Raw genomic sequence first — 12,211 nt, 5'->3', positions numbered from 1 at the left:
TATCCTAGAACGATCACCTAAAAAATTCAAATTCTGCAGATCTTTTTAGCAAGGAAAAATTTTGTTTGTTTGTTTGTTTGTTGTTTTTTCTTGTTTTTCATAAACAGTTCTGTTCAAACTAAGGGGGAAGGGTTGGTCTAAATTGAGTTTCTTCATTTCAAAAGCACGCCTTGTTTAATTTTTAACATAAAGTCTGTAATTAAAGTTAATGAGCTAGAATGCTCAGCACCGTGGGCCTGAAAGCACAATTGGACGAGTCTCATAACTATGTCTGTTAATTTTTAGTTTAATATTTGATCTCGGATCTGCTGGGGAAAGTCGGAAGGAAAGATAATTTGAAGGTGTCGTAGAAAGATTCAGGTTCTGCAATGCCAGAGAGAATCTCAGATTACTTCAGCTCTCCCTACTTTCAAATATATTTTGAAAAGATGTGTTCAAAAATCATATCACTGGCTGTCTTAGTCGGGGTTTCTATTCCTGCACAAAGCATCATGACCAAGAAGCAGGTTGGGGAGGAAAGGGTTTATTCAGCTTACACTTCCACATTGCTCTTCATCACCAGAGGAAGTCAGGACTGGAACTCAAGCAGGTCAGGAAGCAGGAGCTGATGCAGAGGCCATGGAGGGATGTTACTTACTGGCTTGCTTCCCCTGGCTTGCTCAGCCTGCTTTTTTATAGAACTCAGGTCTACCAGCCCAGGGATGGCTCCACCCACAATGGACTGGGCCAGGGATGGCTCCACCCACAATGGACTGGGCCAGGGATGGCTCCACCCACAATGGGCTGGGCCCTTCCCCCTTGATCACTAGTTGAGAAAATGAGTTATACCTGGATCTCATGGAGGCATTTCCTCAAAGGAGGCTCCTTTCTCTGTGATAACTCCAACTTGTGTCAAGTTGACACAAAACCAGCCAGTACAATGGCTTTCAAATGTAAAGAACAGCCTGTGCTTAAAAAAAAAAAATTATCATCCACTTTATTTTCTTTAAATTAAAAATCTTTCCATGTGAGTTCTGCCTTATAAATGAGGGGAAAAAATGAATGAGACTTTGTATCAAATGCCCCACTGACCACCACACCCCTCACACCCTGCCTTTCACCCCACCCTGCCACCTTGGTCTGAAGAAACAAAACAAAACAAAACAAAACAAAATACACCTTCCTGGCCCTAGATTATAAATGTATATAAAAAGGGTCAGGAGAGATGTGTCAGCCATTAAAACTGCTTACTGCTCTTACACAGGTCCGTAGTTCAGTTCTCAGCACCCACCCTGAGCAGCTGATAACTGACTTTAACTCCACGTTCATGGATCCAGTGCCCTCTTCTGGCTTCCACGGGCATCACAGTCGCATGCGCATCTCACCTCATACACATATACACATAATTAAACATACAAATGCATCTTTAAAAGTAAACAGACAAATGGACAAAGAAAGGACTCATTTCCTTTTTCTGCTTTAAAAGTGAGAGTTTGATTTTGTGGCTGAGTAAACTCAAAGTAAAGTCGAATGCTAACACTGAAAATCTTTCTTCCCTTCATCTATGTCTAATCTCTTGCCAAGGGTTGCCCCCAAGAGAGGTACCTGGAAGTTCTGCAGAGGAATGTTTCTCATTAATTCAACATGTGAGGTTCAAAGTACAGATAGCCCAGCCTGAAGTGATTAGAATCAAGTTGTAACTTAGCAAATCTAAAGAAAAAGAAGGTGAGAGGAAGCTATCAAGCTCAAGCCAGGGTTGGAAGCAGGCATGTCAGAATACCCGGCCGACACAGGACCTACATCCCTGGACTTGCTCATCTGCCAACACCAGGAGTCATCACTCACTGAGAGTGCATGGGATGAGGTATTCTTTGAGCTCACGTTTGTCCTTGTTCTGACTCAATCTTGAGGAAGTCTTTCTGCAGCTTCCCAGCATTGTGGGTAGGGAAACGGGAGTTATTCTGACCAGAGAGAGAGCTCCACAGGTATTGCAGAGCTAGAGCACTTCTTTGACCTTCGTTAGTCAGTGTTATGATAAATGCAGCTGTCTCTGTCATGTGCCACTGGCCAACTTTCCAGAGACCTGTACACTCTGGAACTCCTAAGATCCCGTTTCTGAAGCAGCAGAGTTTCTAGATTCCATAACACGCCAGCTCGTCACTAACTTGATGCAATGGCTCTATTTTTGTCTCTCTTTAAGCCAGGGGACAAGTGTCACGTACTTATTATCTGTCTCCTGTAAGCTTGATACCATTTAAGCTGTGACAGATAGAGAAGATATAGGATGTTTCTCTGAGAGCCAGAGAAGTATTTAGTGAGAAACAGTATGTAGAAAGGGTTAATAAATAAATAAGAAACATTTATTTCTAAAGGTCATAATTATGTATTGACCATGTGATATGTTGTTATAAAATAGAAAATACCTAACATATAAAACACCACATACAATTATACGAAATGTCATTCATATAAGGAGAACAGTGAGTACAGCACCTATAATATTCAAAACACACAGTAGACTGTTTTCTAGAAACACATATGCTTTAATCTAGATCTGAGTTCCATAAAAAAAAATCAGAGTTTTTCAAGACCTTATATAGTGTCAATGGAAAAAAACCTGGATTTTATTACAGCTATAAAAGTCATGTGCAAATTTAATATCCAGATGCATAAACTAACCACCAAAAAAAAAAAAAAAAAACCCACTTGTGGTTATAGGACTATCTAGATACTTTGAATAAAAGTGGCCATACTAATAATTCTGTGGCTTCTTTGAAGATATGACCTTTTCCCTGCATTATTATATATCCTTGGCATCCCTATGACCAGCTCATGATTTCTTTTGCAATGTAGTTGCATCTGTACACAATAAATCTATAATCTATAATATATCACTAAGACCTAGAATCAATTTTCTCTGTATGAAAGTCCTATATACCTCCTTTCCCAGAGTCATACTAAGTGGATAAGGACAACATGCTAAGGGTGGTTTTCGCTGGAACCAGGACCAGGATTTGGTAACAACTGTTCATCCAAGACACTGTTTTAAAAGAGGCGTTGAGGTCAGAGGGCAACTTGTGAGAGCTGGTTCTCTTTCCATCAATGGATTTCAGTGATGGACCTTGGGTGTTAGGTGTTAGGCACATTTATCCACTGTTCCATTTCTCCTGACCTGTAGTCCTTTTTAGATAGAAATTCTCTCCCAAGAGGAGAGGAGTGAGAAAGGGGAAGAGAGAGAGAGAAAGAAAAATCATGTTTCACATACAGGTGAAAAAGTTTGTGAATGTCTGGCCAAGGTTGGCTCCTCCAATAAGGCTCTTCCTGGAGTCTTATCGGCCATGCCTATCTCAGAGGTCCCTTCTGTCCTCAGCCCCTGATGGCCTTATATATCAGTTTGGCCTTCTCAGTGAACCCTGGAACCCAAAGTCTACAGAACCCTGCAGATCCCAGAAATGTCCATACTTGCCCTCAGGTCCATGGGACTGGAATGCTGAGGATGGTTTGCTTCTGTGCATCCGATGGCATGAGTTGTCCCCCACCCCAGAATGTGTACCCCAGGTAAGTAATCTCAATTTCACAAAGCTGGGCCTTCTTAGCAGACACTTTGTAGCCTAATTGACTCAGCTTCTGCAGAAAGTTTCTTGTGGCCTTCTGGGATGTCTCTAAGTCAGGGTTGGGGTGCAATACACACTGGAACACAGTGATTTGGGGGTGGGCCTCCCAGAACTCACCCAAATCCTATGCAGTGCTTATTCAGGGGTGGTAGGTGAGTTCTTAAACCCTTGAGGCAGGTGTGTCCTAGTCTCTTGAAGCCTCTCTCCAAGTCTTGCCATTCAGAGGCAGATAGAGACTGGCTTTTGGGTACCAGAGGCAGGCCACAAAGCAATTGAGTGTCTGAAGCTTCCAAAGGATGTCAGGGGCAGTTTGGTTAACAAAAGCTATGTTCAAGGCTGACTGGTGCTTTCTGGATTCTGGGTCAAAAGCAGGGTAGGTCCTACAGGTTTCAAAAAGTCTTTCTAGGTGTTCCTGGGGCTCTCATTCTTTCCAGTATCACCTGACTCACCTTAGATAAAAAGATTCCAGATTTGTGGGCCATCTGGAGGCCTCTTGGAGGTCTCCCATCAGAATTTGATGGGAGACCCCAGCCTCTCCTTACCTTCAGCAGTGTTAAAAATCCTAGTCTGGTCCAGTAAAAGGAAAAGCTGTGTCAATGTCAGCCTGGATTTATTTGAGTGGGCAGCCCATTTGCTCCTGGAATCAATTTCCTGGTGGCTCCCACAGTCTTCTCTCTCTCCTCTGTCATGAAGAGGACCTGGAACAATTGCTGACAGTCATCCCAGGGGGGCTGGTGAGTCAGCACGATTGAGTCTAGAAGACCTGTGAGAACTGCTTTCTAAAAGTGGTCTTTCTAAAAATAGGGAGTTCTGCAACTTCCGGTTGTAAGAATCACTGCTGGCAAACGACACAAACAAACCGATGTCAAAAGCTGTCACCCCTGAGCATCTGGGAGTCTTGTAGTCCAGAGAGGTAAGACTGTAATAGTTGGCCCTCTGGACAGAACCAGCCAGAGTGTGAGGTGAATTCTGAGAGTCAGGGGAGTCAGGGGCTGCTTCTCCCTCTGCTTGCGCTGAGCAGCAGCAGCAGCAGAGGCAGGAACATAAGGAGGGTGACAGAGATTCTCCTCAGGAGCAGAAATGGGGAGAAAGGCAGGGGCTGAGGCTGACCCTCCTTTAGAGGAAGAAGGATGGGGATCAACGAAGCCCACAGCACTTGGTCTGGGTGGCCCCAGGCCTCATAAACTAAAACTTCACCCTGTAAGTGATGGAAAGATGGAACGCCCCCTACTAAGGCCATAGTGGACCATTCATTCCTGTAAGAGATGGTCAGTTTTCAGGGACAAACAACCAAGCCCAGTAGGGTGTTTTGTGCCCGTCCCATCCTAGGGATCAAAAAAAAAAAATTGTACAAAAAGACAAAAAGCACAAAAAAAATACATACAGACAGACAAAGAGGGACATTCCCAGGAAAACAGGAACAAACCGAAAGGCTGTCTCAGATGATCTTCCTCCCTGCTCACGGGAGGCCCACAGACCCACAGCCAGTTCAGAATCCAGATGAGAACTAGTAAGTTCTCCAGCTTCTGTCAGGGGGTTGGGAGCATCCTCCATTGCTCCTGGCTGGGTGACAAAATATGTGTCTTCTTTGTCCCTCTTGGCCTCCAGAGCAAACCTGAAACAGAATTCGACCCAAAACAGAAACACAAATATGGATAAGACAAAAGACATCAGAAAAGACATCAGGACACCCGAACTTACTGCTTGGCAAAACACTCCACTATTTGGGTCTGGGGGTTCTCCAGGGAGTCCCAGCCAAGCCCCGAAATGTGAGAGTCCATGATTCACCGAAGAATGCTACCCTGGACTGAAATAGTATGTAAATGCAAAGAGTGTTTTATTCTACAGAAGTCCAGCACGCTGGGGTCTCCCATTATCAGAACAGAGAGACAACCAAATGAGTTTGCAGGTCTGACTTAAAGCACATTGGGTAATTCCGGGGTAGGTGACCTCTATGTTAATCTGTTGAGTTTATCTCTCCGGACATTTCATTACCAGGGTGTGGGGGCTGGAAACTTGCTGGGGCTTCTGGAAACTGTTGCTAAGGAAGTAGATGAGGAAGTCTGAAAACTGCTGCTGATCCATTGTCCTTGCCTCAGGCCAGGTGACAGGGAAGCTTCTGAGGCCTGGACTTTCCTGGAATCGCCCAGTTCTTAGAAACAGAGATTTAGGCCTAGTCTCCTTAACAGTCAGTTTGAATGAAGCCTGTCATGGAATCAGCCTAGCCTTTTCAGCAAATTATCTTGTTTCAGCCTCTAACATTACACTCTGGTAGAACTCCTGGTGACCCTGTAGGATGAGACACAAGAGAAGAAGGTGGCTCTGGAGAAGTCCCAGGAAGCAGACAGATCCAGAAGCAATGAAGCTGTTGTCTGAGGGTCCCGTTGGGGCACTGAATTCTTGAATCAATTTCTGAAGTTGCATTACCCGTAGTGTACATTCTTATCACGGTATTTTTAATTCATGTCAACTTGTCTAACTTCAGAATAAGATGTAAATTAAATGGTGAAGGGTTCTTACAGGTTTATTCTTGTTTCAATAGAGTCTGTTCATAGATGTGAATAGAGCCTCTTTAAATAATATGACTTTTAGTACCTCCTGTTTATGCAGGACATCTGCCTTACCTATGATTAAAAAACAAACAAAAAGTCCCTCTGTTCTTGGAAGTCTGCAGTGGGCTGGTTCTCACAAACTCATGGATACCAGGCTGGACTGCTATGAACTTCACTATGCGTCCTGTTCTTTGGCCTCTTCCAGAAGTTTCTCCATTTTCACTGGAGCCCACCCAGAGCCTCTGGACCATAAGCTAGATCTCATGCCCCAGGACACTAAACAGTCTTTGGAGGTACCAAGGGGGACCTGAATCCTTCTCGGTCGTCCTGAATTCTTAAACCACCCAAGCAGAGACAGAAGTAGGGACAACAGCTTGCTGTCCCTGGGTCATCCAAGACTAGCTTACATTCAGACTTTCCTTGTGGAAACCATTGGTGTTCTTTGGCAGCCACCGTTCTGTGGGCACACACCTGCTGCACTGGGGCTGTGCTAAGGCCAAAGAAATGAAGAAAGAAAGAAAAAATAGCTGGAGATGTAGTTCGGTGGTGGGATGCTTTGTGAGGACCTATGTTCCATCCCCAGAACCATCACAAAACCAAGTTTCTTCAGTTGTTATAGTTGCCTCTCAAGTGGGTAGATTTCTGTACACAATTAGCAGATCTGTGTGCACGTGTGTGTATGTATGCATGTGCATGTGGGCAGGAGCACCTGTGTTCATAAGAGGAAATGCACATGCACATAGTGTGTGTGTGTGTGTGTGTGTGTGTGTGTGTGTGTTTGTGTGTGTGTGTGTGTTATGTACATTAAAGCAATAGACACAGCACCCCCACGAATTTTTCTTTTCTCTGGGGAATTGCTTCAACAGAGAAGCTGGTCTTAACCATTACAGCCTAGGAAGTCTGGAACAGATCATATGGCCCAGGCTCCTACCTCCATGAAGTAAAGTTATTTTTAAAATCATATTTTATTAATAAAGGACCACCCTGTGGTGGGAGCTGTTTCTTTCAACCACACTGACCTCCATCAAACCTTCCCAGCCCAGAGTCTCTTTGATGAGACGTTGAACAATAGGATGTGCAGAAATGAGAGCATCTCTGAGCAATCTGAAGGTTAGCTTGCTCTAGCTGGAGTCCTGACCTGTCATCTTTTGCCTGCTGTCTTGCTGAACAGTGACTAGTGGTGTTGGCGATGCAGGTGGTTGGTTGGTCAACAGGTCAGCTTTCAACCATACTGGTTCCGAGGCTGGACCCTCTCTGCCAACTACCCTAGCTCATATGTCTGAATAGAACATGTGCCCACACTCTCAGCTGGTTTCTCATCTGTGCCTCCTCCACTCCAAACCCAGATCTCTGGTGACTGCTGGGAAACCGACACCCACCCCATCCCTGCTCTGAGCTGTCTTATTGCTGCTGTGCATCTCTGACTTTTGTCTGCCCATCGCTGGCCTCTGTGCTCTCTTTGCTGGTGTCTTCTCCGGGTCTGACTCTTTTCTCTTCACTATTCCCATTCCTGTGCCTTACAGGGTGCCATGATATGATACAGTAAGATTCATCATTGCATACTTAAGACAGACAAACAGACACACTCTCTATGTACTTTATATTGAAAGCAGGAAGCCAGCTAGAGACTATCCACATGGTTTTCCTCTTCCTGTCTCTACAGCTGCACAGATAATTGGGTGGATATTCTTTCTACAATTGTTCATGAGTAGACCTTTAGCACACATGAGCAGAAGAATGACTACATTCTTGCACTCCACTCCCCCCCCCCCCAGTTAATGTAGGAGTGTGTACAAGAGAGAGACAGAGACAGAGACAGAGAGGCAGAGAGACCGAGACTACTGAGAGACCGAGACTATTAGCTTTTAAGAATCATATATTCTTTTCAAATTCTCGACTCTACTGTATTTTATAAACCAGTTCTGGATGTGTCAAAACTCTATTTGCTACTCCCCAGAACTAGAACATGCAGGGATGGGAAGAATCAAGAGGTAAAATGTATTTATTTTATAAGATATATAAGACTCATTTACAAGTTAGACTAGTTTTCTATGTCTCTGCTGCGACAAATAGCTACAGGTATGCTGGCTTTCAGCATTGCAGACTTACCTATGTCTCCTCAGGCCTATGGACTTCTGACACACATCCCAACAGGCTAGAATCTAGGTGGTGGCTCATAGCATTCTCTCTGGATGCTGTAAGGGAGTATCCATTTCCTGGCCCCTGCACAGGCCCAGAGGCAATCGCATTCCTGGGATTTTGCTCTCCTTCCTCCACAGCTAGCAGCACGGCTTCTCTTCCCTTTCTCCCACAGTCCTAGCTCCCTATGAGCTCAAGCAGAAAGCCTTCTGATTTTAAGCCCTATGCCATTAGACAGAACATACTTTGATATACCTCTGGAATACCAGCACACTTCTCCCTTTTCCACACCCACCCTTGAATCACATCTGTAAAATAACTTGGAAAGCAATAAACATGGAAGCTAACTTAGTGTCCTGTTCTGGGAATTAGAGAGTGGGGTGTGGAGTCTTGAGAGAGGGCAACTGTTTTGCCTACAACAGCAAGTCACAGACTTCTATGCAGTAAAAGAGAACAAAGTAACAAAATTAGAAGAAATAAAAGAGAACAAAGTAGAAAAATTAGAAGAAATAAAAGGTAACAGCAACAAAATTAGAAGAAATAAAAGAGAACAAAGTAACAAAATTAGAAGAAATAAAAGAGAACAAAGTAACAATATTAGAAGAAATAAAAGAGAACAAAGTAACAAAATTGGATAGGAAGGAACTTCTGTATGCAGTCTGGCTCTAGAGAGAAAAGGAGACAAGCTGGAAGCCAGTCATGTTGTGTAAAGATGGACACATCTCTCAGTTTGTCTGAGTGTCTTCTGCCCTTTAGTTAATAGGTTGAGTGACAATTCATACAGTCCACAGAATACATGTGTAGAAGTAATAATCTTTCAGGGTTACTGAATCATGCTTACCAACTATGGCAACAGTGACAGCATAGGGTTAAACAGGCAAAACATTGTCCAGCTACTTGCAATGATAAGACTTAGTTTAACTGACTTAAAGCTGCTTTGAGGGAGTGTGAGGGAAGTTCAGTGGTTTTACTCTCTGGCACTCAGTAGGTTTTTTAAAAGTTCCGTTCCTTTCTCTGTGTGGCATGAAGCTGTCCATTAGAGAGAGATCTCTTCCATTCTCTGCAAATCCCCCCAGGACAATTGCTTCTGCTATTTACCCAAGGAATAATCGAGCCTTATGGGACAGGGACCAGAGTTGTTCTGATTGGACGGAAAGTCAGACCCTCCAATACCAGGGCCTCCTTCGCTATTAGAGATGAGGAATGTATGTATAACACAAGCCAAGATGAGGTGTCATCTCCAGATATGGTCAATGGTGCTCTTTCCCCAGGGGCTGGAATTTGGCAGCATTCCAGTCTGTTGGTGACCAGCCTCTCTTGCCAGGCTTGGTGATGAGATCACCCTCAGAGCGACACTGATGCAGAAGGGGCTGCTGTTCTGGCATGCTCCCAGGCAGACTACTGCCCTCCTCACGCGGGGCAGTGCAAACACTGGACACGCTGTAAGGTCCAGCCCATCAGTGAACAAGACCCTGACTCTTCCGCCTTTGTGTGTGGTTTGCGCTGTTCTGCCATGCTCCTTTTCCTGGATAAAAGGGATGAGGGAAGTTTTTCAGATTTGATTTCTCAGTGGGAACTGTTTGCTTTGGAAGCCACCTACACCAATGCTAATTGAGAACAGAGCTCAGGATGAGGGCCTGAGAGAGGCAGCGGATGAACTTTTTGGTGGGCTGATTTCTGTTCATCCTGTCAGAACTGGGCTGTGAGTACAAGCAGGAGCCACTGTTTCCCAAAGGCTGCGCACTACCGCAGCTCCCCTCTACTTCGACTTGTTACCCTCTCACAAATTAGTGATTGATTTCTCAGAGTCGAGCATATAGAGTCTTCCTTGTGATAGTTCCCAGTCACCCTGGCTCCCACAGCCCATCAATCTAGAGTCTGCGACTCTCCAAGCACTCAGCATTCTTCAGGTCGAAAGTTGATGGGCTTCTATTAGAGAGATTACAGTAAAAAATAACAATCAGCTCTCAGATGATCCTGTGTGGAGGGGAAGGGTGGGGAGGAGTAGATTTGGCTGAGGACAAGCCCAGACTTTCGTCACAGGGACAGACCCAAGTGTTAACACAAAGGGAAGACAGGCGCATCCTGCTCAGCGCATTTCGGCCACAGATAATATGGCCCGTGTGCTGGCCCAGCCCACGCTCTGACCTCCAGGCGCCAGGTCCCCTACCTCAGTCACTCCTGCCTAGACCAGCTGCGGACATGCTTAGCGGATCCGGGTCCCAGGGAAGGCGCTGCCTGGCCACACTCTCTCAGTAAGTTCTGCCCTTTGCCTCTTTGATTTCTCTTTCCTTTCTTTCTTTTATTTTTTTTCTCTTCAACAAAAGAATTTTTTTTTTAATTGAAAGAGTAGGGAAAAGAGAGATCGAGTGAGGAGAGAGAGAAAGGTGGGAGTGTGTGAAAACTTGTAGTTTCAGCTGCGGGCTTGGTCTGGAGTCACTCGCTTTCTGGTTTTCTTCATTTCCATCTTCATGGTGCCTTAGCTACAGGGGTTTTACCTAGGACCTGGGTCTCTTTCTTCCAAATGCAGGCCACGGGGTACTTTAACTTTATTGTTAAAGATCTGCTGTTAGTTTAGACCTGAACCCTCCGCCTCAGAGCCATCATTTGCAGGTCTCAGAGATTTCACTAAGCCACAGTTGCCCAATCCGTAAAGTAAACAGCCCAGAGCCCTCAGCACACTGGCCATCTGATGGGGCCATAACCAGCCCCACAGCATATGCTATTGATCAAGGGACTGTTCAGATAACAGGGGGATTCTGAGGCTTTAGAATTGTGAAATCCTGGAATGTGAAGGGGGCGCTCTGGGATCCTTTGGGGGGGGGGGTGATGCTGTCTTTCTTCAGACATGGAGCCCAAGAGGGATAACTCAGCTTACCAAAGCCAGACAACAGTCCGCATGGACCCCACTCCTCTGTTCCCTGAGCAGAGGCCTTTAAGGCAGTGGTGTCTGTGGGGTTTGAAAACCCCGCTGGGTCCTGGGGAAGATATCATGGAGGAGTGAGGGACCAAATGGCCTTTTGGAGAGTTGTTCCCATTTCTGAGAGTTTTGGCTTTCATTCAGGTTCGCGGTTACTGACCCTGTTGCCCTAGGGCTTGTGCAACCGTTGATCAGATAAGCAGAGGAACTGAGTGGGGGTCTTAAAAACCGAGAGACCTTCGCACCCACAATATTTGCAGTTTCTGGTTAACTAGGTTTCTGTGGCTGTTGTTGTTTTGGTTTGGTTTTTGCTTTTTTAAGTTTGTCATGCAAATGGGAGCACTTAGGAGATCCTATGAGATCATGAGATCATCTATACAATTTAGCGCTTGTTAAACTTTTTTTAAAAAATCAACTTTCAAGGAGTCTTATGTAGCAGCGGTACTGGTGAGTTTGACCTAAAGCTCCGATCCATACTGTATTGTCACCTCAGAGCCCATTGGGCGTCTCCACCCCACTCTCCTTCCTGCCTCCGCCCCAGCTCCCAACTGTCTCTCCTAAAGCTTCCTTGGGATCCTAAGTCTTCACCGAAAGGCTCGGCACCACTGGTCTCTCCTGATGCCTTTATTTCAGAAGACGAAGCGGAGGCACATGGTGGGAAAGGCCTCGTCCAGATCCCACAGCTGGTCAGCCATGGAGCCTGAAATGTTAGGGAAAGGCCTCGTTCCCTCCTCCCACTCCCCACCAGGCTCTGTCACACCTGGTCCTGGCGTTCACCATCCAGCCTGTTCTAGCAACTGACTTTCCTCATACTTCTCTCTTTTCTGCTCTGTCACTTCCTGACTTCCTGGCCTGGCACCTGGATGACAAGATTTCCTTCCATCTGGTCCCTGGCCCCAGGCTTGGCCTGTTCCATCCCTGTCCCAGCCCACCTTCCTCTATGAGGACAGAGCCCACGTCAGTAACTCAGCGGTTTTCCTTTGGCGCTCCTTCCCATTGTGAGTGCT

The 12,211-nt window shown here is 45.5% G+C and overlaps 1 protein-coding gene across 4 annotated transcripts in view; it reads left to right on the top strand.

Moving 5' to 3' along the window:
* The window catches only part of CALD1 (caldesmon 1), a 182,054-nt gene that overhangs the window by 97,665 nt on the left and 72,178 nt on the right, over window positions 1-12,211 (top strand). The window contains exon 1 of one of the 4 annotated variants that reach the window (XM_080931802.1): window positions 10,355-10,539. The exons of 2 other annotated variants lie outside the window; for them this stretch is intronic. In XM_080931802.1, the coding sequence (XP_080787928.1) occupies window positions 10,487-10,539 (53 nt within the window). In that variant the 5' untranslated portion in view covers window positions 10,355-10,486. Of the gene's footprint in view, window positions 1-10,354; window positions 10,540-12,211 lie in introns of those variants that run through there. One more of the 4 variants, XM_080931800.1, reaches the window with a different exon arrangement.

The sequence above is a fragment of the Micromys minutus genome, assembly GCF_963924665.1.
Source record: "Micromys minutus genome assembly, chromosome: 18".
Taxonomy (NCBI): Eukaryota; Metazoa; Chordata; class Mammalia; order Rodentia; family Muridae; genus Micromys; species Micromys minutus.
The sequence above is the reverse complement of the archived record's forward strand: the minus strand, read 5'-3'. Positions and strand labels throughout refer to the sequence as shown.